Source organism: Dama dama, chromosome 11, assembly GCF_033118175.1.
Source record: "Dama dama isolate Ldn47 chromosome 11, ASM3311817v1, whole genome shotgun sequence".
Classification (NCBI taxonomy): domain Eukaryota; kingdom Metazoa; phylum Chordata; class Mammalia; order Artiodactyla; family Cervidae; genus Dama; species Dama dama.
The window spans coordinates 74,541,598-74,568,667 of NC_083691.1; the positions used below are offsets into that span (position 1 = coordinate 74,541,598).

Here is a 27,070-nt window from a genome sequence, read left to right on the forward strand (position 1 = left end):
CAGTGGGCCACTGTGCATTTATGCATAAAAATATACGAAAGAATAACATAAACATCTGCCAACTCTGCTGCTTTATGTGGGAGGGGCAGAAATGGAGGGAGGCTTTTCACTCTTTTGGTTACCTTTGGAAGACTGACCCATGTGAAAATATTATCCAGTCAAAAATAAAATTTAAATCAACCCAAGAATAAAGGGAAATATCCTACATTTCCAAAATCTCAGGCAGGAAGGGAAGTGAGCTGCTTAGAAGTGGGTGCCTGAGCTGCATTTCTGAGCTGTGGGCCACCAGGCAAGTTGCTGTCCCCTTCTAATCTGTAAAGCTTGAGGCAGAGTTAGGAACCTGCTACTTCCCAGGGAGGAAACAGCAACCCACCCCAGTATTCTTGCCTGGAGAATTCCATGGACAGAGGAGCCTGGAGGGCTACAGTCCATGGGGTTGCAAAGACCTGTAGAAGGCTGAGGGACTGAGCCTATCTACGCCCGCTTCCCTGGGAACCGAAACCCTCCCCAGGCTCCGCCTCCTGCGCTGGTCCCGCCCCTCAGCTGTCTGGCGCACCTGCGCACACAGCTCCCGCCCCTGAGGTCTGCAGCCCAGCCCTTGGACCCCCAGGTCCCGCCTCCACCACTCAACTGCCCAACCCAGAGCTCCCTAGAGCTCCTTGGCTCCCTTTCCTTTCATGCCAAAAGAAACCAATTCCTTCCAGGCAAACCTCAATCTTGAAATGCTCTCCAGGGTCCATACCTCTCCTCAAAATAATGGAACTATCCTCGGAACACATTCTGCTAAATTGTGGTCCGTGGGCTGGGGCGGGTCTGTGCATGTTTGTGACCCAGTCCTGCGGGGTGAGTGCAGAAATTTACAAAGTACGTTTAGAAACACTGATAATCATGTAACAGAATAATTGCTGAACCAAATACTAAAAAACTGGGGGTGAGTGGGTATCAGTTTATGTATTTTAAGAAAGTATCAGAGTACAACAGATTGAGAATCTAAAAAAACAAACAAAACCCAAAACCCAGAACATAAAACTGAGCCTTCACCACAGATAGCTTGAGAAGCACTACTCTAAAACACAAGAGTGCCTTTTACTGCCAAAGGAGGGCTGATGTTTGCTGAGGGCTCATTGAATACCTGGTGGCTCAGCGGTAAAGAATGCCAATGAAGGAGACGCAGGTTTGATCCCTAGGTCAGGAAGATCCCCTGCGGGAGGACATGGCAACCCACTCCAGCATTCTTGCCTGGAAAATCCCATGGACAGAGCAGCCTGATGGGTTACAGTCCATGAGGTCACAAAGAGTCGGCTAAGCACGCATGCATGTACTGAGTATCAGGTACTTTATCATTTAGTATCATTTAATCTGCACAGCTCTGAAAGGTAGAAATTATACTCATTTTATAGATGACAATAGAGATGTAATACTGTTATGGTCACAACCCACCATAACGTAACGCAGCCAAAGAACAGTCTGTCTTCCCCACATCCCATGCAGAGCAGAGCCTCTGATAGTCTGGAAATGAAGAACAATCTAAGGAGCTGTAAACAGTAGGTTAAAAGCTAATTCCAAGGTCAGGAATAAGAACAGTTCTCACTGTTACACACTTGTGAGTTACAGACTATTTTTTAAATTAACACTCCGGGTCCTTCTCCAGAATCCTTTGCCCTCCCTCTTCACTCCTCACTCAGTCTCTGTTTTTCCACTTAGCAGACACTCTAGTGGATGTTGGGGATTTACTTTCTTTTCCTCCTTGTCCAACTCTCCTCCCTGCTCCACATTTTCCATCCCACTGTCCTCAAGTGGTCAGTCTATGGAACTGAAGGCTATTCTATGTTTTCAGTTGTTAAATAAGGATATAGGTAGATCGAGACCTTCCTATCCATCTCCAAAGGTAAAACAAATTACTCTTTATCATTTAGTGTCTGACATCTACTCCCTATCCCAGGTCAGGTTAAGTGTTCCAGCTTCTCCCTTCCCAGGGCATTAGAAAGGCCTTTCTCACAGACAATGCCACAGACTCTGACAGCCTGGCTCTTGATTCTGGCAGCCCAGCCCAGCCCTCTGCCTTAGCAGAGGCACAAAGGAATCCCCTACTTAGGGTCCCCCAGTCTTCCCTTGTTTTGGGGGCCTCTGAGGCCAGCTTCCCTTCCATTCTTGCCCCTCTCCAGGCCTCTCAATGGGTGACAGGTAATAGGGACCCACTTCAAGGATACCAGCCTCCTCCCCGGAACCCATACTTTCAGGGCAGAGCTCCCTTCTCTTTCACTTGTCAGTTCAGTCAGGAAAGCTGGGTCCAGCCAGCGGGCCAGGTGCTCAGATCAGCCCCTTCCCTCCTGGTCAAAAGGGGACACAGTGGTCTCTGCAACTGCTCACTTCACAGAACTGCAAAGGGTGGGACCTCCCAACCACAGCAAGAGGAGGAAGAGGGCAAAACTCGTGACAGGCCACCTGCCTCAAACACACTCCCTCTAGCTTCAGCTGAAAAAAGAAAAAAAAAAGCTAAGAACAATTGCCAGGTTTTTTTAATCACTAATTTAAAAGGGGGATAACTACCGATTAAGAGACTCAAGCTGAATGGAGAGTGTGGCAGAAGTGATTAAAGACAGTACAGTAAAAGAATATCAGAATCTAGGTGGTGGCAATATAAGTGTCTACTGCAAAATTCTTTCAAATTTGTATGTTTGAAATTTTCATAATAAAATGTCAGATCAATCCATTAACCAAATGCAATGTGAGGCCTTATTTGGATCCTGATTCTAGCAAATGATCTGTAAAGTTAAGCACTAGATGAAGGGGGACTGCAATAATGGTAGTTTTATTTTTCAAAAGAGTTCTTGTTTAATAAATAAATACTGAAATAGCAATGTGGGGGAGAAATGGGCCAGGGTATAGCTCAAACAAGACTATTCATGAGTTTGTGATTACTGACACTGGTTGATGGATACATCAGATTCATTTTTGTATTTTTTTAATGTTTAAAAAATTTTTCATAATAAAGGTTTTTTTTTTTTTTTTTCTTTTTTTTAACCACTTGGATGGGGTCTTTTGTCTCTACATGAACAAACCCCATCACAGCTAGCCACACTCTGGGGTTCCCCTGCTGCATCCTGACCAAATCTAAACCGGATATGTCTGAAAGAAAATGTACAAACAATAACAACCCCTTTCCCCTGGGCAGGTGGTGGGGAGCAATCTCCCCAGACAGGAAAGGGGGATATAAGGGCCCCTTCTGGGGGAGCATCTCCTGATCCTTCACTCCTTCATCTCTGACCAGAAAAAGGGCTCCCCTCCAGCTGGGTTTTCCCCTCCTGCTGCCTGGAGTGAAACCCAGGCTCTGGGAGCTATTCTTTGTTTCTGGAGGAAACCCCACAGATGCAGTGGGGCCTCAGTCTGTAAAGCAGGGTTCAGCCGGGGTTCAGCTTCCTCCCTTCTCCCAAAGTATGTCATTATGTTGACGCTTCTGGTCCTTGACTGTAACAATCTAATCGACCAGGTGGGACTTTTAAGAATCTCCCTCTTGGGTTGCAGGGGCGGGGGGGAGGGTCATGCCAGCACCCCCTCAAAAAGAATAGGCTGCCAATCCTTCCAGTGATCAAGGAACTCAGCGGAGAAACGACCAAAACAGCAGACAATCCAAACATGCCCTACACATGGGCTTTGGAAGTCACTTGTTTTCATTCCTTGTGTGTGTCTGTGTGTGCATGTGCGTGTGCGCATTTTGGAATAAGTGTATCTAGATTTAACAGTGGGAGAAAATCACTCATAGAACCAAACCTCAAAGTTGGCAGTAAAGACCCCACTGCCCTCAGCCTCCCTCTTTGGGCTGGCCAGTACTCACTGTGAAGCCCAGCCAGGCTTCACACTCCTTCCTCTGTCCCTAGTAGACTTGGGTGAGACTCATGTTTGGGTACACATTCTCTGCCACATACTACTCATTATGTGACCTTTCTGGCCCTTGGTGTCTAAAGTGGGGACAGTCATTCCTACCTTCCCCACTGGGCTGTTTACAAAAAAAGGTTGTTCAAATAGAGAAGCACTTTATAATTACACATACCATTTATAACTATGCAATGCCAGTGCTTACCAATAGTGCTTCATAGCATATGGTCAAAGTAAGTTTGAGAAATGTTTATACTCTAACCTGGGCTTGAATATCACCGGCAGGTGAGCACATGAAAGGCTCTAAGACGTTCTGTAGTTTTAAAAAATCAGTTTAACCATATTGAATCTACTAAGCCTCACGTCTTAGCTTTTGGGATTCCCCAAACTCCTTTGTCCTGTAATACCAATGACTTAATTAGTCAACCTCTTTGAGATGTCTGAAGAATGGCTTAGGAAGCACAGTCCCGTGGAGACTCCAGGAGGCCCCGGTTCATTTTGTGAGCCCAGCGAGTTTCTCTGTGGTTCTGCCAACCTCACTCAGATTCCCACGCACTGTCCAGGCCCCAGTACCCTGGCATGGGTCAGTTTGCCTTCCACCCTCACCAGCCCCACCCTACCACATCACCCCACGCAGGGAACAGAAGGAACCTGAAATTTATCAATCCTTCCCTGGAAGACAGATGCCCATGTTTCCCCCATATGCATCTTCAGCTCTGGCCAGTGCAACTCACTGCCACATTCAGACCTACCTGAGAGTCTCAGACCAACTGTCCATCCCTGCCATCTAGTTCCCTTGGTGTCCATCTATCCCTCCTCCTCACCAGGAAACAATACTCTGCCTTTCCCAACACCAATTAGAGGCCAGCACCGGTTCTGCAGTTTCCTGAAACCTCTCCTTTCTCTGAGCTCCACAATCTAACACACAATTGCCCTCCGATCACCCCTCGGCTTCCCATCCATTTTCGTCAGGTCTTCAAGCTCGGTTTTTATGTAATACATCCTTGAGAGGTAATGGTGCAAGTGGTTAAAAGGATGTCCTCAGAAATCTGGGTTCAGGAACTTGCCTGGTAGCATAGTGGATAAGAATCCGCCTGCCAGTGCAGGGGACACGGGTTCCAGGCCTGGTCCGGGAAGATTCCACGTGCCGCGGAGCAACAAAACCGATGCACCACAACTATTGAGCCAGTGCTCTAGAGCCCAAGAGCTGCAACTACTGAAGCCCTTGTGCCTAGAGCCTTCTCCACAACCAGAGAAGCCACTAAAAGTTGGCTATAAGCCACTATAAGTTGCTATAAGCCCGTGTATCTCAACTAGAGAGTAGCCCCAGCTCTCCACAACTAAAGAAAACCCACACACAGCAACAAAAACCCAGCACAGCCAAAAAATAAATTCTATTAAAAAAAAGAAATCTGGGTTCAAAACCTGGTTCCACCACTTATTAGGCTGGATGATAAGTTACTTAAGTAACCTGTGCCTCAGTTTCCTTGTCTGAAAGAGGCAAACAAGAGTACCTGCTTCATGGGGTTGTTGGAGAAATTAACGAGCTGATTACAGGGCTTAGACACTGGCACACAGCGACTGAGCAAGTTACTTATTACTGATATTACTATTATCATTCTGTCTCCTTTCAGAGCCTTCCACGGGCTGGGAAGTCGTTAAAACTTTCTATCTGTATTGATTTACTCCCTGCCACCTTCCACAAAGGCCCGAGAGTTGGCTGAGCAGAGAGGGCTCAGACAGGGCTCGCTGGGCTGAGCCGAAGGTACGAGGGACAGGATTTGAGGTTGGAGACTGGGGTGGGGTGCTCCCCACCGCCACATCAGGCTGCTTTCCCGCCCCGGCACAAGAGCCCAGCCCAGCCAAACCAGCCCTACTGCTGAAGTCACCGACTGCCAGGGCTGGAGGCGTCCTGAAGCAGAACGCAGAAGAGGAATCTAAGGCTTAACCAGCCCTCTTTCCCACTTCACTCCACCGTGGTGCTCGTCAAGCCCCCAACCGTACTGGCGGTGCACACGGCTTCGCTGTCAATGACGGGAGAAAGCGGGGAGGGCAAAGAGAGACAGACAGCCTTCACCTGACGGAGTTTAGGCACCGGAACGGGGGTTGGAGGGGTGGCGCAGGGGTCCAGCCCACGCCCTGAGCTGGTAAGTGTTGCTACCACCATTTCACAGTAGTCGGAGTAGCCCACAAGATCGGAAAGGACAGAGAGCAAAAGCCGTTTATTTCTCTTCCCCAAAACAACCTGCACGTGAGTTTTCTCCCGGGGCAGAAGAACCTTCCTAAGTACCCTGGCTGTTTCCTAACATCAGCAACGCAAGACGAGCAATACCGAAAGCAGCCACCTCCCGCCCCAGGCAGTCGGGGCCCGCTTCCTGGAGGAGGCGGCGCCTTCCGCGCGCTCCGCGCTTGCGAACCGGCCCCTTCCCTTACTCACTCACCGGTGTCCAGAGAGGTGAACCCGGCGCTCGGGCTGCCTCGCCGGCCGCCTCCGCCACCCAGCATGACTAGCGCCTGCATCTGCCGAACCAGCTCGGGCACGCGGTCCCAGTGGCCCTCGGCGCGGCAGCGCTCCAGCTCGCTCTCCATCTTCAGGTGGGAGCCGTACGCGCCCTTCGCAGCCATCTTCGAGCGGGCGCAGTCATGGGAGGTGCGGCCGAGAAGTGGAGACCCGGCCGGGGGCGGCGTCCCGGCTGGGGCACACACGCGGGCGGGGTCGACGGGGGCGCGAGCTGCGGCCGGGGCCCGGGTGGCAGCGGGGGCCCGGGCAGCGGCGGGCGGGCAGCAGCCGCAGCACCCAGCGCACCGCCCGGCACCTCCGGGCTGGGACTCCGGCTGCGCGACCCGGCCGCGTCCAGGAGCAGCCTCCGCCTCTGCAGCAGCAGCTCCTGGCGCCGTTGCCGCCGCCGCTGCTGCAGCTGCTGCCACAACCCCCGCCCCGGGCCCGGGCGCCGCCAGCCGCGGACCCGCCCCCGGCCGCAGCTCCACCCCCGCGGGGGCGTGGCGCGGCCTCGGCGAGCCAGGCGCGCGGGCCGCCAACGCGGCCACAGCAGCCAGGCGCGCGCTGGGCGCTCGCGGCCACACCGGCGCCACCCCCGCGCCGCCGCCGCCACTGCCGACTCGGCGCTCACTTTAATACCGCGCGGAGCCCCGGCGCCCGGGGGCGCCTCGCTCCCCACCCCCTCCCCATCCCATTGGGGCTCTTGGCCTGGGAGACCTCCGCCCCGACGACCCTGCTTTGTGTGGTGGCCCCGTCACCACCGCTGCCCCGGCACGTCACAAATCCGGGGAGAGGCCGGCCGGCCGGTAGCTCCCAACTCGGAGAAGGAGCCTCCCCGGGGAGCCACCGGCAGTGGCCCGGTTCCCGCCCTGCTGGGCCGCGCGACTCTTGCGCGCCACCCCCGGGGCGCTCGGGAGAACCTGCTAGTTCCGAGACCCGCGACTCGGGATGCCTCCCCTGCGAAAGATTTGTACGTTCTTTCATCAGAGTGGAGTTCCTCTTTCCAATCTGTCTCGCCACACCCCAGCTGGCAGGCCTTTTCCTCTGCAGAATCCTGTTGCCCTGGATTTCTTAGACGTTTTAAGCCGTTTCTCCAACTTGGTATTTACTTATTTCTTAATTCTAGTGTATAAAGACTACTTTGATCAAAGCTGTACCTAGCTCTTAGCAGGACTTAGCCCTGTGCTGTGGGTACTAAGAAGTTCAAAGGATTACAAGGCAGGCGGGGGAGGCGGGGGAGGCAGACCCTTTGAGAACCGTTTATGGTGGCCCAGCATCCGGGCACAGCCCAGGGTGGGGATGAAGGCCATCACGCAAAACCAAAGCATCAAAACAGAACTATTTAAGTGACAGTGCATGGCACAGACCGAAGATTCCAGAAGACCGGAGGGTCAGAGCAAGCTTTTGAGTATAGACCCCTAAGAGCTAGAAGGTTCACCCCTTCTTCCCCAGCCCCTGCCTGATACGTAACGCTGGGAGTGAGCTTGACCACTTTCAGTGTCAGGAGACTCACTACTTCGTGCGTCTGGACAACTAACCCGTGGGAAGTTTTTGTGAAGTGGAGCTCAGGCTCCTGGACCCTTTGTCTCTGCAGCCACAAGGGGGCGTCTGTTGAAGGCGGCCTCCCTGCGCCCCCGTCCCTGCCGATATCCTCTTCGGTGTTAGTGGGTCCGTCGTCTCCGACTCTTTGAAACCTCATGGACTGTAGCCCACCAGACTCCTCTATCCATGGAGTTCTCCAGGCAACAATACTGGGGTAGATAGCCATTCCTTTCTCCAGGGGATCTTCCCGACCCAGGGGTTGAACGCTGGTCTCCTGAGCCGTCAGGGAAGCCCTAGATGTCCTCTTCTCTAGGTTCCAAATGCAGCTCCATTCCTTGCTTGTGAGGCAGAATTCCTCACCTTGGCTGATCTAGGGTCTGACCTGAGCTCCTAGAGACAAGGAGATAGATGAAGGAAAATGAGGGTGGCTTTGGCAGTTTACTCAATTTACACAGACTCCTTTTGGTTACCCTTTGGCTGCCCTTGCTGGTCACCAGAACCGGATGTGACTTGGAGAGAGCTGTGTGTGTCCTTTGGATGGAGGCGGCCTGAGGACACCCTGTGATTTGCCCCAGAGTCAGCCCTCGGGCAGCCAAAGAAAAGCAGAGCTGATAAGAGGAATCCTAACAAAATAAGGAAAACCTCTCCTCCCTCTTTTCTCTCCAGTCCTCTGCTATGCCTGCCCCCCAAGTTGCTGGACTCCAGGGAACTATCTGAGGCAGTATTGCTGCCTGTTGCTTGCGTATTCAGATCATGTTGGGGTCAAACTGTTATTTGGGCTTTCCTGGTGGCTCAGATGGTAAAGAATCTGTCGTTGATGCAGGAGACCTGGGTTCGGTCCCTAGGTTGGGAAGATCCCGTGGAGGAGGGCATGGCAACCCACTCCAGTATTCTTGCTTGGAGAATCCCATGGACAGAGGCGCGTGGCAGGCTGCAGTCCACGGGGTCACAAAGAGTCAGATACGACTGAGCAACTAACATGTTCTTTGACAGGAGCACCGATATTTGTGTGGGCCTGGGGCACTGGCAGGAGGAACACAGCAGGATGGTGAAAGCTTAGTGAACACAAACACATGCTGGACCCCCTTAGAGCTGTTTTCCAGAAGAGTCAAGACCCCAGCCCACGAGTCACCACTGTCTTTTAGGGGAGTAAGAGGCTGTAGGAACAAGAACAAAGAACAACCATGATCCAATCAGTAATATTTGACAAAATCAGTGGCAAATACAAGTGTAGAGGTTGTTTTTAATTTATTTTTAATAATCTGGGATCTCCCAGATGAGAGTTTAAGACACATTCTGATGAAGAATGCTGTCATTGCCAGCTCAGAAATGCTGCCAAAATACCTTCAGCAAGGTAGAAAGGAAAAGGAAATAAGTTAGAAAAGGTATTTTCAGCAAGGTATTTTCCTCCTCAGGTGAAGGAGGCTGAGTTCATTGCTTACCAGAGGGAGAGTACTGCCTAGACCATCTTTGCAGCATCTCAGAGAAGGGAAGGAAGTTCACAGGAGGTAAATCAACTTAATGAGAAATGTGTATTTTCAGGGAGCAACAAAGATGGTAGAGCACAAGGGACCATCTGGTCTAAAGGAGACTCTTAAAGCCAGGCCAGTAGGAGACTGTTCCTTTCGCTGCTGCCCCTGAACAGAGTGGGACGTTCTTGCCACTGGATCATCAGAGAAGCTAAGCTACTGGTGTTTATTCTCATGAAGTTAAGTTCTCAGTGAGATCTCTTATTGACTTACAGTTGGGCTTCCTTGATAGCACAGATGGTAAAGAATCTTCGTGCAGTGCCAGAGACCCAGGTTTGATCCCTGGGTTGGGAAGACTCACCTAGAGAAGGGAATGGCTACCCACAAAGAGTTGGACACAGCTGAGAGACTAACACACAGTAGGCCCAAAGTAAGAGACTTTTAAACAGTTCATTCGAGCTTAAAAAAATAAGCTTATGTTTTTTCTCAGAGGAAAGACTTGATTACCAGGAACTTGGGTAAGTCAAATAATGATGTGGGAGTGTAAGAAAACTTGGGAACACACAGCCCACAGTGGCCAGTGAGACTCAGTTCAGTTCAATCACTCAGTCGTGCCCAACTCTGCAGCTCCATGGACTGCAGCACGCCAGGCTTCCCTGTCTATCACCAACTTCCAGAGCTCACTCAAACTCATGTCCATCGAGTCGGTGATGCCATTATGAGGATTCATCTCAAGAATCCTCATAATTATCTCTTAGTTTGCTGGGAAGCTTTTGCACAGCTGGTTGTCTGGAGTAAGAGATTTACCTCATGGGATAAATCCTGTCTTAGGTCATGCACTGTCCTTTAACAAATTGTTAACTTCTCTCAGGAACCCATATGCCCTCTTTGAGCTAAAAGAGTACACAGATGCATCAGCCTCAGAGCCAGCCTCATCTTTGGAACAAGAAAGATTATCTACATATTGGCTAAGAATAGGATCACAGGGCAAGTTAAAGCTCCAGAGGTTCTGGTTGAGGATTTGTGAAAAGTAGGAGGCACCTCAGAAACTGAGGCATACCATTCCAGGTATGTTGATTTTACTTGGAGAAGACAGGTATTAACTTCTAACTTAAAGGCACAACAAGGAAAGCACAACAGTGTTCCACAGTTGTACAACACACCCAGTCACCTTAGACCTTGAGGATGAAACAGTATTTGAGTTTGGTTCTAAAGGGAAGTGGAGAGTGACATTAATATTTATGGCCCCAGGGAACTATTAATAAATGAATCTATGCTCTTGCCCACTGGGTTTTTTAACTGGGGAAATAGGAGTGTTACAAAGACTGGGATGAAGTATGAAGACTCCTTTCTCTTTGTGGCCTTTGATTATTAGTTTTATTCCTTCCTTAGTGCCTTGTTTTAAAGGTTGTTGGGCAAATTTGCCCACCTAGAGGTTTAGGTGGGTCAGTCTGAACTGAACACCATGCATTTAGTTCCAGTAGAATGTAAGTGGAATTGTGTGCCCACAAGAGAACTGCAATCTATGCTTGGTTTACCACCAAAAGTACTGGTAAATCAATATTCACATTAGCCAAGACCTCATTATGAACAGGGAGGTCCTCGGGGACTGAAAGGAAGAGGCCATCAGGAGAGCATTTAATGTGGCAATTCCATTCACACAGTAAATCCCTTGCTATTAAGTTAATGAGTATAATGTCACAAAGGAGAAAAGAACATTCCTTGGTTAAAAGTACAGGGTGATGGTTAAGTGCTGGGGCCTAGGAAAGGTGTGGTGAGAATGATCAGATAGATTCCTGACCACATAGTTTGTTGAATCCAAGGAGAGGGTTGTTCCAGCAGGTCCCTGGCTTATGATGATGCAACTTCTTCCACCTTTAAGATGGTAGGAAAGTGATACCTATTTGGTGGAATCCATACTTCAAATTTTGAATTTTGATCTTTTTACCAGGCTAGCAAAATGCAGCAAGATCCTCACTAGTGATGCTGGGCAGGTCAGCAAGTGGCAGCTCCCAGCAGCCGCGTGATCACAAGGGGACACAGCCAATACACTTACAACCATTCTATACCTGGACAACCATTCTGTTTTTCATTTTCAGTATTCAATAAGTTATAAGAGATACTCAATACTTTATTATAAAATAGGCTTTGTGTTAGGTAATTTTGCCAAACCACAGTCTAATGTAAATTCTGAGCCTGTTTAAGGGCAGCAAGGCTAAGCTATGATGGTAGGTTTACAAAATGCATTTTTGACTTAATGATATTTTCAACTTACGATGGGTTTATTGGAATATAACCCCTTTATAAGTTGAGGAAGATCTATACAATAGTGCTCAGATTTAAGATTGCTGTTATTGTGAGGATATCAGTCAAAATTGTAAGATTGTCTTTTAATTTTTAGACAAGTGTTTCCTTGTGGGTTTGCAGGTAGAATGGGAAACTGAACACCTTCATTGATAGTTTTTTTTTCTTTTCCCTTTATTTATTTTTTATTTTTATTTTCCCTTTAGTCTGTTAGTTCTAGGGCTCTTTTAAATAGAGCTCTTCCAGGGTTTTGGAGATCTGGCCATGGGCCTATTTCCCACCCTACTTTTTGCTTGCATATTAAATCTCCTATTTCTGCTTTGAGGCAGTTTACAAAAAGATGAGAGGGAGAGCCAGGGTCCCATCTGCTTCAAGATCTACTACTGAACCCTGCTGCTACATTTTAAAGAACCTGTCCCTAAAGTCTCCATCAGACTTCTCTTTTTTTGGCTTGAAGAACTGAATCAGAGCACACACTATTTTCACAGAAAAGACAGAGAATAGCTTTCAAAAGCCCTTGACCCACATCTGCGGTGTTTCTAAGTCCCTTTGGTTTCCTGTTCAAGTCAAGGTCTTTTAAGTCATCCTTGGAAGTTCTGACCTTTTCACTGAACTTTTTGCAACATATGAACTAATTGGTATATATCTGGTCACCCTGGATTATATGTCCCTCAAACTAATCTGAATTTCTCTTTACTGTTCTCTTTATCTTGTCTAGGCCTTGGAGAGTCTTTGACAATGGCTTTCAGCTGAGAATGGAACCAGAGCTTAAAATTCACTATTAGCAGTTTTCTCTGTCGGAGAAGGCAATGGCAACCCACTCTAGTACTCTTGCCTGGAAAATCCCAGGGAAGGGGGAGCCTGGTAGGCTGCAGTCCATGGGGGTCACTAACAGTCAGGCACAGCTGAGCAACTTCACTTTCACGCACTGGAGAAGGAAATGGCAACCCACTCCAGTGTTCTTGCCTGGAGAATCCCAGGGACAGGGGAGCCTGGTGGGCTGCCATCTATGGGGTCGCACAGAGTCAGACACAACTGAAGCAACTTAGCAGCAGTAGCAGTTTTCTCTGTGCTGAAGAAGGTTTACCTTGAAGAGGTAAGTAAGGATAGGGTTGGACTTCCATGGTAGTGCTAGTGGTAAAGAACTTCTGGAGTGGTAAAGAACCCACCTGCCAATGCAGGCAACATAATGTGGGTTCGATCCCTGGGTCAGAAAGATCCCCTGAAGGAGGGCATGACAACCCACTCCAGAAGTTGTGCCTAGAGAATCCCATGGACAGAGGAGCCTGGCAGGTTACAGTCCATAGGTCACAAAGAATCAGATGCAACTGAGTGACTTAGCACACATGCATGCAAGGTTTGGGGTATCTGTTGGGCTAGGAGGGAAAAAGAATGGGTCAGAGGGAGATATGGGGCAGTAGGAGGTGGAAGAATGTAGGACAGAGGAAGAGGAATAGTGTGTTTGAATTGTGATTTGTGGGAAATCTAAAAGACAGATGGTTTTAAGTTGTTCAGATTTTTCTTTTGCTTTGGCCAAGGAATCTGTTAAGGAGGCGATTTTAGAATCCAGTTTCTTTTGGATTCTTCCTCATGCTAATAAAAAAAAAAGACCATTGGATGTTTCTATTGTGTTCCCTTTTCCTTCAAAGACATCAAGTGGGTAACTTTGTTCATGTCCAAAGTTCTTGTAGTGGTCACTGTAATTCTGAAGCATCCTTGGTAAAATGATGCTATTTAGAAAGATAAGTGCACAAATTTGGGCAATAGCATAAATACCAGTAAGAAGCGAAAGTTGGGCCTGGGGAAGACATGGACTGAAGTTTACACTAAGAGAACCCCGATGACAGCCTGGGAATGTCCCTGGAGAGTTGCTTGTGCATCCTGTAGCTTGGGGCCCTTGACCTCGCAGCTCGACCTTATCCAATTGCAACTCTGATGAATTTACATCTCTCAGCTGGTGAAAGGTGTGTGGAGAGCTCTGTTGATCCAAACTCTCACAGACAAAACAAGTCTGAATAAAGTTCTCATAAGGTGTTGATCAGTGTCCTGAGACAGAATTTTTCCCTGGGCTGGCTTAGGGATGGACTTATTGGGACCCATGCTTGTCCTCTTCACCATTAACTTTATTATTTTAGATGCACAACAATAAATGACCAGGGTGGATATAGACAAATAGTTGGCTAATTAGTGATAAGGTAGATATCCACCAAGGAGAAAAAAAACCTTCAAAGATGGCCTAGTAATAAAAGGATTCTTTAAAAAGGGTTCCTAATTGGTAGGAGACAAAACAGACTCAGCACTTGGGGACCTCAATAAAAAAGAGACTTAAGAAAAGAAATTGGAACTCAGGCCCAGGGCAAGCCTTACATCCCTTAGTAGTGATGTCTGAAAGACACCTGTGGGGCTTGAGGGCCTCAGAGGAGGACACTGTTTTTGAATCAAGCGTTTTTCACTCCAGTGGTGAAGGGAGTCTCCATTCGGTCTTGGTGGGCTTTGATAGTTGAATGGTGGCTCCCTGAAAATACCCTCAAAAGAGCTCTGTGATAATGCAAAGCCAAATCTGTTCTCATCACAGGAAGGGAGAACACAAATCTGCAGAAGCATAGAAGCATCTAGAAGGGAGAGGCCGAGCTGGGATTTATGAAGCGTTGGGGTCTATTTGAAGGCAGCACTTCCAGTGAGGGGGCTTGATTGGGAACTGGATAGAATCATGATGTAGTTGTTGAGGATTATTGAGCAGGGCAATGGGAGGGTTTTGAGGCATGGATTTCAGTCTTAGACAGTGATTGGATACTAACTATTTAAAAAATTGCAAAGTTCCTTTATATGTTTTTCTTCTTGAAATTTCTGCAAAAAAAAAAAATGATATTTACAACTTTTATTATCCCAGGCAAGAGTTTCCTGCAACAGAAAAGTCAAGTCAGTGTCAACAGTAAGCTGTCAGGATGTTTAGTTCTTTCTATGCACTAATTCAAAGATGTGTTCTGTATGATTATTCCAACATCCCCTTGAAGCCCGTATCAAATCCATTGCTATTTATACTGGCTTTCACTGTGCCCATGAGTCATTAGGTCATCTAGAGGGAAAGACAGCCTGGGGAGGAGATGTCCTCCTACCTATTACTCCAGCCTCTTCTTTCATACTGTTGTATTTACCATTTGGGGTTCCCAACAGGAACCCTAAAAATACTAAATTTGAGTCAACAGTCCCTTAATCCACCCAGATCTCAGGGTATGTGATGTAGAACAGAATGACAACTGCCTTCCCAATTTTCTGTAGTTGTAGCCCAAATCCTCATATACAGAATCCAACTTTTACTTATTACCATAATTATTGGCTCATAGCGTTTCTAGTCCGTGATGTAACTCACGTCTTAATTATCAGTGCTGTGAACTGGCCAGCCCAACCAGCCCTCCCAGGATGTTGACATGAATTCTGCCAGAGGCTGACCTGCATGGTCAGTCTTTCCCTTTATAGCTGCCATAAAATCTAGGGGGTGATCATTAGGTAAGGGAAAGAGACCATAGAAAGGCAAGTTTCAAAACCATCAATTCTTGTGTTTGTGCATGTGGGGCACTTAGTAATTATGTTTTTTTATTTTATTTTCCAGTTTTATTGAGATATAACTGAAATACAGCACTGTATAAAGTTAAAGCATATAGCATGATGATTTGACTTATATACATCAAAGTTTAATGATCATCTATCATCTCATAGAGATATAAAAGAAAAAGAAAAAAATACTTTTTTCCTTTTGATAATTGTTAGGATTTACTCTCAACAACTTTCATATGTAGCATGCAGCAGTGTTAACTGCATTTTTACCATATTGTACATTACATCCTTTGTTGTTGTTTAGTCGCTCAGTCGTGTCTGACTCTTTTGTGACCCCATGGACTGTAGTCCGCCATTATATTACATCCCTAGTACTTATTTATAACTGAAAACTTACACTCTTTGACTGGTTTTATGTAATTCCCCCTCCCCTCTGTTATGTTATTTTTAGAATCCTAGAAATCTAACGTTTTCCCATGCCTGGGAGATGAGGGCTCTGGTGTCTCCTGACCCCACCCACCCACTTCACGGTCTAAATACCAGCTCCTCCCTCCGTGCACATACCTGTCTCCCGTCATCCCCATCTGTTCTTTCCCTGGTCTCTCAGGTGACTCCTGCTACTTTTTGGTAGCTTTTGTGTCTTCCTGTAGGACTGCATTGGTGGTCCCCTCCCAAGAGGGGTGGTCCATGCTTCCTCCAGCCTGCCTTGTGCGGATTCCCTGCCCAGGTGCTGTCGTCCTGGGGAGGGACGTCAGCCCTACCCAGCTGTTGTTGTTTAGTCACTAAGTCTTGTCCGACACTCTTGCCACCCCGTGGACTGTAGCCTGCCAGGCTCTTCTGTCTGTGGGATTTCTGAGGCAAGAATACTGGAATGGGTTGCCCTTTCCTTCTCCAGGGGATCTTCCCAACCCAAGGATCGAACCCAAGTGTCCTTTACCACCATTCTTTAGCCACCAGGGATGCTAGGCTGCATTAACCAACAATCACTCAAAAATCTCAGGACTTTCAACCAACATAGTTCATTTCTCATTCATGCTACCTGTTCCATCCAGATTGGCTGGGTTCTTTTCCACATTGTTTTCACTGTGTGACTCAAGCTATCAGAACAGTCACTGTCTAGAGCACTGACAATCTTTATGACAGAGGGAAAAGAGACAGTGTGGTAAACTGTATGTAAAACTTCTGCCTAGGTGTGACATATCACACTTCTGTAAACATTTCATTGACTGGTGCAGAAAACACAGCTAAACTTGATGCCAATGCCCAGAGATAGGCAGTAAATCTCTGTAATAGTATAGTATACAATATTTTATTTTCTAGAATAGAAAATAGCTTTTTGAAATAGAATCTTAGCTCATTAATTTTAACCTTTGTTATTTTCTAATATATGCACTTAAGACTATAAATTTCCCTTTATCAGCTATACCCCGTGAATATTATTCTAATTTTCTTTGTGATACCTTATTTAACCTATGTGTTATTTAAAAGCCCTTCTTAATATCCAAATAAATGTCGAGTTTTTTTAATTGTTACCTAGTGTAATTGCATTATATCAGAAAATATGATTTGTACACTTTCAAATCTTAGACCTTTTTTAGACCTCATTTCTGCTTTCAACTACAAGGTCCAGGTAGAGGACCTTGAGCCTAACATGAGACCCTAGCCTTGGCCAACACTTTGATTTCAGCCATGTGATATTCTGAGTAGAGAACTTATTTGATCCTTGCCTGGACTTCTCATCAACAAAACTGTGAGATAATAAGTGGATGTTGTTTTAAGCTGCTAAGGTTATAGTAACTTGTTATGCAAAAATAGAAAATTAATACAGTATTTCTGCTAGTGGGTAAACCACTCAGTTTTTATTTGTCTAAAAATATCTGCTGATGTTTATTCTTAAAGGACCTTTTAGCTGGATGTAGAATTTTGGACTAGCAGTTTTCTTTTAGCACTGATAAGACAGTTCATTGTTCTCTGGTTTCCATTGTTGCTGTTGCTCATCCTCTCTAACTGTTGCTTCTTTGGAAATAATCTTTTTTTCTCCTCTGCTTATCTTTAATTCTTTGTTTTGTTTTTTGCAGATTTAATGTGCCAAGAATAGATCTGTTTTATTAACTTTTCTTGGGGTTTTTTCTTTTTTTTTTTCTTTTGAGTCTGAGCTTGACATCTTTCATCAGTTCTGGAAAATTCTTAATTATCTTCAAAATTGTCCCTGCTCATTCTCAGCTCCAAGTGGATTTATACCAACTGGATATAAATAAGACCTTCTCTCTGTATTCTGTGTCTATTGTGTTCGCTTTTGTGTTTTCTGCCCTGTTGTCTCTTCTTCATTCTAGGTAGTCTCCTCTACCAAGTTTTCTGATTCATTGATTCTTTCTTCTCATGTGTCCAAACTGTTGTTAAACCCAACCCTTGAGTTTTTAAACACCTATTATATTTCTTTGTTCTCAAATTTTTATTTGATTCTCTTTCCAATCTGCTACTTTGTTACTCTTCTGTTTTATCACAGAGGGAAACCTTCCTTGACTCCCCCCATCCTAATATCAGACTGTACTCCCCACTACCACTGTGTGTTGCCATGGCAACATGGGCTCTGCCAGGCATTTACTGTGATTCTTACATTCTCTCTCCAGGTAGACTGTAAGTATCTTGAGGATAGAGACTATCACCTACTCTGTGTATCCAGCATTTATCACAGTTCCTGGTAACAGCAGTCACTCCATAAATGTTGTGGAACTCAACTGAACTTTACCTAAAGAAACCTCCTTGACCATCAAACACTTCTACTTTGAAGAGATAGGAAAACTTCAGTTAAGTCTCCACTACTCACAACTACTCTTTGTGTGAGGAGATTCTTCTACATAGGGAATGCTAAGAGATGCTATTTCTGCATCCAGGCTGATGAGAGGAAAGAGCAGAAGACAAAACAGACACAGAAATAAGAGGCACCTCAGGTGAGTAAATTTCTAGGAATGAAGAGAAATTATTGGACAAGCTCAAATGTTTCCAAGCTATTGAATTACCCAGACCTCCAAAGAATGAGGGACTGTTGCTGATATCTGAATAGCATTGTTTCAGTATATCTAGGAACTCAAGGCAGACTGGTTTCTAAGAAAAGAATCTTTTATAACCAGTATGCTGAACACACAGAACTTGTGGGTTGTATTTATCAAAGCCACTTTATTTTTGTCTTCCATTGCCTTTTTAAAAATTGAGGTATAGTTGATATATAATATTTTATGTTTCAGGTATAAAACATAGTGACTCACAGTTTTTTAAGGTTACATTCCATTTATGGTTATTATAAAATGTTGGAAATAAAATTATACAAAATATTGTACTATATATTCTTGTAGTATATTATACATAATACATGGAAGATTATACCTCTTAATCCCCTACCTCTGTCTTGCTCCTCCTTCCTTCCCTCTCCCCACTGGTAATCACTAGTTTCTTCTCTATATCTGTTAGTCTGTTTCTTCTTTGATTTACTAGTTTGTGGTATTTTGTACTTTCACATATAAGTGATATTATACAGTATTTGTCTTTCTCTGTCTTAGTTTACTTAGCATAGGAGCCTCCAAGTCCATCCCTTCCATGGCTTTAGTGAGGGTTTAGGATGGTCTTTTCCTGGGCACCTGTAAAAATCCCATCCCATATAAATTTTTCTGGGCACCCTTAGTTAAAAGTCCAAGGGTCACAAATAAAGACTTAATTACTTAGTATTTAAACCCTCATTCAAAGATAAGATTTCTCTCTCACTTCCCCAAAGCTAGGGCCAATGGCAGGTGGGCGGTCTGCGGCCTCAGGGAGGGTTGTGTTCAGTTGCTTCTCTTCCTCCTTATCTTGCTGCTGCTTCTGACCTTTAAGGTTGAAGTGGGAAAAGGACCCGAGGGAAGGGGGATAGGAAATTTCCTGGTAGAATGGCTTCACAGGTTCTACACCTAGGGATCCATAGATCCCTGGCATGTTTAAACCTGACTCCTAGGGGCTTTCATGGGGTCCTGGGAGACTCCCATGCTGGGTTTCTCAGACCCAGCTCCCTCTCCTCCTGTTCCTCTGCTTCCCACAGCCTACGCCTTAGCATCTGCCTCTTGGTCCCTAACGGCTAAGTCTCTTTGTTCCTCATAGGTCACGCTCTTGTTCAGGCTTCACCGGGGGTGGACCTTGCCTCTGCCTCTTCCTCATCTGGCCCCCAGGAGTCTAGTCTCTCTGATCTGCACTCAGAATGTAGAGCAGTTCGCGCCCAGATCCACTTCTTTTTACGAAGGCTGCTTAACCTTCCAGAGCCAGCCAGCACCTGACCAGAGCATGTGCTCTATGACAGAGGCCATGTCAGACTCCCGCAGTGGTCAGTCCCCTTGAGACCTCTCTCACTAGACTTGAGGCGAGGGAGCAGGTGACTCCTTAGATTTTTCCCAAAGAAATCCTACCCCCAAAACCTCCCCCCTGAAACCTTCCCCTCTTCTGACTCTTCTTATCTTCTCTCTGAGGGGGGGATTCCCTAGTGAGAGATCAAGAGACAGGTAACCTGATTTTGAAAATTTCCTTTGAAGATCTGCATTTTTGTGGTCCACTCATACCTTACTTTGACGATCAGTAACTAGCATATCTTAGCATGTCAATAAAAATTTCCAACTTAACATCCTTTGTTGTACTTATTTGTTTTTTACTGGAATTAAAACATCACTATTCTTTTTTCTGATTATAAAATTAATGCATGCTTCTTATAAAATTGAACTATTGCATAAATGTAAAAGAGTGTAGTGGCCCAGGGCAATCCCACCTCCCAGAGATAATTCAAAGATAGGACTTTTCAGTATACCTTTCCAGACTTTTTTTCTTTAACACACTTGCCCTTTTTGTTAATAACTAAAATGGGATTGTAACATACATGAACTCCAAAGAGCCTTTTCCCTACCACCATAAGGATATGTAAGCCCTCCCATCACCTATATACCTAAAACTATCTTGGAGTGGAATAGAAGAGAGAAAACCTGAGATATTGAGAAGTTACCTGGATAGACTGAGGGTCTAAATGGACAGGTTACATTATTTAATTAAACTGTGATTTAGTGGAGTGGACAAATGTAGTTTTCTCTCACTTTCCACCAAGATAGTTGCTTTAGAGGAAATGAGATCAGTTATATAAAATCAAAGGGCTGCATTTGTGTTTCACACTAGGGAGTATTAGGTAAATTTTCAAATCCCTACTACAAATGAGATCTTCCCTGTAGCTCAGACGGTAAAGAATCTGCCTGCAATGCAGGAGACCTGGGTTCATTCCCTAAGTCAGGAAGATCCTCTGGAGAACGGAACCGCAATCCACTCTAGTATTCTTGCCTGGAGAATCCCATGGATAGAGGAGCCTGACAGCCTACAGTTCTTGGGGTCACAAAGAGTTGGACATGACTGAGTGACTAACCCACCCACACCACTACAAATGAAATTACTGAGTTGGACCGTATGCACCTGTCGACTAAAAAATTAGTCACAACCTGAAAGCTGGGAAATGCTTTATTTGGTGGGAATGTTTAGGACTCCCGGGAGACAGCATCTCAATAGCCCTGAGGGACTGCTTCCCAGAGGCAGGAGAAGGAGTCAGGCTATATACAAGTTTGCAACAAAGCGGACAGGCAGTCTGAACATCAAAGATTATTGTTAAGTAAGGAAAACTAGATATCAAGTTAAAGAAATTTAGGGTTCTTGCCTGTATGGGAAGATGCAAGAGTCTGGGATTATTGAAGTCATTCCTTTCACCTGCATCTTCCCTATATGGGACCAGTACCCTGCATTTTTACAGATATATTCTTCTCTTCATGAATTTCCTTAGGTCACACTGGAGGGCTATAAACCACTGATGACTGTGCCATCCTTAAGTTCCTCTTGTAGGGAGTGATGCTGCTTGTTGGCATGGCTCAGAAATTCACATTTGGAGGGCTGGAATTGCAATAGCTATGATATTTCTTGCCCACTGATATAGCAGGAAATACTTCATTTTCCACACCTTTTTAAAGGCTTTGAGTGAGCATTTCCATTGTGTACGAGAGTATACCCTCTTATACACTTTCTCTGTACCCTCCTAACAATGGATATTTACATTTTTGCCAGTGTAATAGGCCAAAATTAAGAATTAAGTTCTTGACTAAAAAAGATGTACAACTTGAAAGTTGTGAGTTAAGTTTTATTTGGGGCAAAATGAGGACTGCAGCCCAGGAGGCAGCATCTCGGAGAGCTCTGAGAGACTGCTCCAAAGTGGCAGTGGGGGAAAGTCAATATATAAGGTTTTGGTGAAGGGGGAGTTCAATACCATGAAGCATTCAATTTACAGAAGGCTTTTTGTTAGTCATGAGGATCTGATGTCACCATGAAGGGATTTAGTGCTTCTCTAAATATGAGATGCAAGGATTGAGATCATAAAATCTCTTCCGAAAAACGTCCAACTGTCTAAAGACCTGTCCCACCAGATTCCCTGGAGCACAGAGTACCTCACTCCATCCTAAACTCCCTCAGGGGTTTGTTGAAGGTCACCAGCTATAGCAGCATGGGGTTCAATCTCAGTAGAGGCAGATGGCAAATGTCTTGTTGTTCAGTCATTGGCAATGCTCTTGGTAAGTGCCAATTTGTAGTTGACAAAGCCTTTCTTTGATTTGCAATAAGGTTGAGGAAATTTTGCATTAGGATATGACACTTGCTAGTTATTAGGGCAGTCTGCTTTCTCCGCCTAAGTGTTTGTTTTGATCTCCCAATAAAATTTAGTAAGCTTTGCTCCAGGCTGTTTTTAAAGGATCCAAACTAAAACGAGTGGGTTTTAGAGTGGGCTGCAAGAGGCCTGTTCCTTCCCCAGGTCCCAGCATGTATGTGGGCCCTGACAGGAATGAAGGCTGAAGGAGATACTTCCCCAGAGGACTTTTGAGAGGCCACCATCTCGGCTGCTTCAGGCTTGCTCAGTCACCGTCCTCCCTTCTATGAGAATCTGCCCCACTCATTCATAGCCCCAAAATGTGCCTCAGCAGGTCATTCCATGACAAGGAACCTTGTCTGTTTAGATATGAGTGACCCCAAAACCAAAGTGGAGACTCTTGTTTCAAGGGAAGCCAGACCACCCATGGACCAATCAGCTGTAATGATGACTTGGCACAAAAAGATGGCCTCAACCAAATTCTTTTTCCCAAGGATTTCAGCTGAGAAACTCAGAAAGAATTTGCTTGTAAACTATGGAAAGTTGTAAAGATAAGGAGCTAATGAGTTGGGCAAGCCCAAGCCCAGCTGAATCTGCAGGGAGAAGATATTCTGGGTAGAGGAACTGTTCCCTGTGACCCAGACAACTCTCCTAGGAGGCGCTGCTGGCCCCCTCCTGCCTCTGGGACTCCAGCCTTGGAGCTGCAGCCATCCTTCCTGACTTTGAGAGCCAGAAGCCTCTGCTCTCCAGTCTGCTGGAAGACTGCAGTGATTTCAGCTCTGCTCCAGGCCACACTTCCTTGTATATCCCCAGTATTTCCATAGATGTGTCTCCATCCTTTTTGCCTTTTCATACTGTTTATGGAGTTCTCAAGGCAAGAATACTGAAGTGGTTTGCCATTCCCTTCTCCAGTGGACCACGTTTTGTCAGAACTCTCCACCATGACCTGTCTGTCTTGGGTGGCCCAACACTGCCTGGCTCATAGTTTCATTGAGTTAGACAAGGCTGTGATCCATGTGATCAGTTTGGCTAGTTTTCTATGATTGTGGTTTTCATTCTGCCTGCCTTCTAATGGGTAATGATAAGAGGCTTGCTGAAGCTTCCTGATGGGAGGGACTGAATGTGGGGATCCAATTTTCTGTTGATGGGTGGGTTTGTATCCCCTCCCTGTTGTTTGGCCTGAGGCCAAACTATGGTAGGGGCAACCTCCTTCAAGAGAACTTATGCCAGCACTGTTGTATTTACTGCCCCTGACCCCATGGCAGGCCACTGTCAACCCACGCCTCCGCCAGAGACTCCAGGACACTCACAGGCAAGTCTGACTCCATCTCTTGTGGGGTCAGTGCTTTCTTCTGGGTCCTGGTATGGACAAGGTTTTGTTTGTGCCCTCCAAGTTGCCCCAGTCATTTGGAAGTTCTGTAATCAAATCCCAACCGGATTCCCTGGTTGGGAAACCCATTGTGGGTCCTAGAACTTTGTAACACTGCAAGAACTTCTTTGGTATCATTGTCCTCCAGTTTGTGTGCTGTCTGCTCAGTGCCAGTAAATTTGGAAAACTCAGCAGTGGCCACAGGACTGGAAAAGGTCAGTTTTCATTCCAATCCCAAAGAAAGGCAATGCCAAAGAATGTTCAAAGTACCGCACAAATGCACTCATCTCACATGCTAGCAAAATAATGCTCAAAATTCTCCAAGCTAGGCTTCAACAGTATGTGAACTGAGAACTTCCAGATGCTCAAGCTGGATTTAGAAAAGGCAGAGGAACCAGAAATCAAATTGCCAACATCCATTTGATCATAGAAAAAAGCATGAGAATTCCAGAAAAACATATACTTCTGCTTTATTGACTATGCCAAAGCCTTTGACTGTGTGGGTCACAACAACTGTGGAAAATCTTCAAGAAATGAGAATACCAGACCACTTTACATGCCTCCTGAGAAACCTGTACGCAGGTCAAGAAGCAAAAGTTAGAAATGGACATGGAACAATGGACTGGTTCTAAATTGGGAAAGGAGTACGTCAAGGCTGTATATTGTCACTCTGCTTATTTAATTTATGTGAAGAGTACATGATGTGAAATACTGGGCTGGTTGAAGCACAAGCTGGAATCAAGTTTGCAGGGAGAAATATCAATAACCTCAGATATGCAGATGACACCACCCTTATGGCAGAAAGCGAAGAAGAACTAAAAAGCCTTTTGATGAAAGTGAAAGAGGAGAGTGAAAAAGCTGGCTTAAAACTCAACATTCAAAAAACTAAGATCATGGCATCCAGTCCCATCACCTCATGGCAAATAGATGGGGAAACAGTGGCTGACTTTATTTTTCTGGGCTCCAAAACCACTGCAGATGGTGATTGCAGCCATGAAATTAAAAGATGCGTGCTCCTTGGAAGAAAAGTTATGACCAACCTAGACAGCATACTAAAAAGCAGAGACATTACTTTGTCAACAAAGGTCCATCTAGTCAAAGCTATGATTTTTCCAGTAGTCATGTGTTGGATGTCAGAGTTGGACCATAAGAGAGCTGCTACTGCTGCTGCTGCTGCTAAGTCACTTCAGTCGTGTCCAACTCTGTGACCCCATAGACGGCAGCACACCAGGCTCCCCTGTCCCTGGGATTCTCCAGGCAAGAACACTGGAGTGGGTTGCCATTTCCTTCTCCAATGCATGAAAGTGAAAAGTGAAAGTGAAATCACTCAGTCATGTCCGACTCTTCGTGACCCCATGGACTGCAGCCTATCAGGCTCCTCCGTCCATGGAATATTCCAGGCAAGAGTACTGGAGTGGGTTGCCATTGCCTTCTCCATAAAGAGAGCTGGGCGCTGGAAACTTGATGCTTTTGAATTGTGGTGTTGGAGAAGACTCTTGAGAGTCCCTTAGACTACAAGGAGATCAAATCAGTCAATCCTAAAGGAAATCAGTCCTGAATATTCATTGGAAAGACTGATGCTGAAGCTGAAGCTCCAATACTTTGGTCACCTGATGCAAAGAGCCAACTCATTAGAAAAGACCCTGATGCTGGGGAAGACTGAAGGCAGGAGGAGAAGGGGATGACCGAGGATGAGATGGTTGGATGGCATCACCTACATGATGGACATAAGTTTGAGCAAGCTCCAGGAGTTGGTGATGGACAGGGAAGCCTGGCATGCTGCAGTCCGTGGGGTCACAAAGAATCGGACATGACTGAGTGACTGAACTGAACTGTTTCCATCCATCACACAGGTCGCAGGTGTACATAATTGATACCTCTGGGAGACTCTGGGTTGGCCTCCCCAAGCCACTCAGAACACCAGAAGAAAGATTTTGCTTGAAAGAATAAAGGGTATGTGAGCATTCTTGAAACATTCTGAGCAGATATGGGGCAAGTTTATAAAGACCTTCCATAAATATAAGACAGTACACCATAGCATTTTACAATGAACTCTGTCCTTAAGACTGGATGGGAGAAAGTTGTTTATTAAAATCCTCTTGGCATTTCTGGTAGTAAACCCAAAGGATGGCATGTAAAATGGACCTGCTTTCACCTCCTCTTCACTCACTCTACCTCCAGACAGTAAAGGGTAAGCCATCAATCAATACAGACAGGTTCATATAAACATTCTGCATGGTTCTTTGGATGCAAGGCAGCCCCTAAAACCTGACATTCTTCTAGAATGATCAGAAGGATTCATACCTTTACCCTTTTCTGAAAAAGAATACTCTGTCAAAAGAAGTCCTTTCCTCAGCAGCCTCACAGCCGAGGATGGCCCTTCCTGCCTGGGCCAGGGCCAAAGGATGACCACGTGGACAACCATGACCTGGGCCAAGGGCCTTGTTCAAGTTCAAAGATGCTGCCAGAGCCCTTGCCAAACGTCCTCTCAGCCATTGTTCCGGACCCTGATTCTGAGGTCGATGTGCACAGTCACAGCCTAGGACTTTAAGGGATGTCTAGAGGGAAAGAGGAGCTAGTGATCAAATGAAAGTTTGTGATTATCTACTTTATGAAAATAAAATACCGTTAATTAACGTCCCCCCGCCCCAACCAATAAAAGGACAGGAGCAGAGTGGCCTGGCATGCTGCAGTCCATGGGGTCCCGAAGAACTGGACACAAACAGGCAACTAAATAACAATGACAACAACCAGCAAAGAAGTCCCTTTAGTTTTGGCACATTCCTTTTATCCGTGTCAAGGGTGGTCTGAGTGTACTGTTGATCCTGAGAACACTTATTTTAATTACAAAGAATAATGAACCATTGAAAACTAAGCAGAGGGTTTGAGCTAATTCTTGGAGTAAACGCTGTGGCTGGGAAAACTCTTCAAAATGATGAACTAACTTTGTTCATGCAGTAACTGATGCTGGAAAGTAACATATCAATTAGAATTTTGTAAAATTAAATATTATTAGAAAGGCAGAAATGATCATCGTAGAAAATACCCTCTATATGAAAGGACTTTTATGATGTGACTAGTCAGGCTATAACCTATAGTTTATTGGATTTGTTTACCTAATGGCTTGTAAGAATCCTTGTGTCCTGACTCAATACCCAGGTTCTTCACCTCAGTTTGCACCTGTTCTATGAAGCCTTTCCCTCCAACCTGGGTTTTATAATTCCCTTTCATTCATCTCTGAAGTCAGTTTTAATGTTGTCTATGTCCTACAGTTTAGCTCTTTGTGCTTCAATATTCAATTCCTGCAATATATTTTTTAAAAAGAAGCATAATAGTCAGTTTAAAACATTTTAAAATGTTTCTCTTGCCTCTTCCTTCTTTTTCCTATTTCTATCATTATGTTCTTCAGTATATTTATAATAATCAGAATTTCAGGTATAGGTCAACAAGTGTCACTGTAAAAATTTAGAAAGCTTATCAAAAGCTACAAACCTCCAGTTATAAGATAAATAAGCACTGGGCATGTATTGTACAACGTGATATACAACTGCCGTATATGTGACAAGTTGTTAAGAGTTCTCATCACAAGAAAAAAGCATTTTTAAAATTTCTTTTAAGTTTGCATCTATATGAGATGATGTATGCTCTAAAGTTATTGTGATAATCATTTCATGGTGTATGTAAGTCTAATATGCTGTACACCTTAAACTTATACAGTGCTCTGTGTCAATTATATCTCAGTAAAACTGGAAGAGGAAAAAAAGTAAGTAGATGGG

At 45.4% G+C, this 27,070-nt stretch overlaps 2 protein-coding genes across 2 annotated transcripts in view; one reads left to right on the plus strand and one right to left on the minus strand.

Moving 5' to 3' along the window:
- Nucleotides 1–6,575, minus strand: part of TTC7A (tetratricopeptide repeat domain 7A) — a 119,107-nt gene extending 112,532 nt beyond the window's left edge. Inside the window, exon 1 of the mRNA XM_061155467.1 lies at nt 6,318–6,575. Within this exon, the coding sequence (XP_061011450.1) occupies nt 6,318–6,501 (184 nt within the window). The 5' untranslated portion in view covers nt 6,502–6,575. The remainder of the gene's footprint in view (nt 1–6,317) is intronic.
- The window catches only part of MCFD2 (multiple coagulation factor deficiency 2, ER cargo receptor complex subunit), a 41,851-nt gene continuing 21,136 nt past the window's right edge, over nt 6,356–27,070 (plus strand). The window contains exon 1 of the mRNA XM_061155472.1: nt 6,356–6,471. The gene's annotated coding sequence lies outside the window, so the exon portion shown is untranslated. The remainder of the gene's footprint in view (nt 6,472–27,070) is intronic.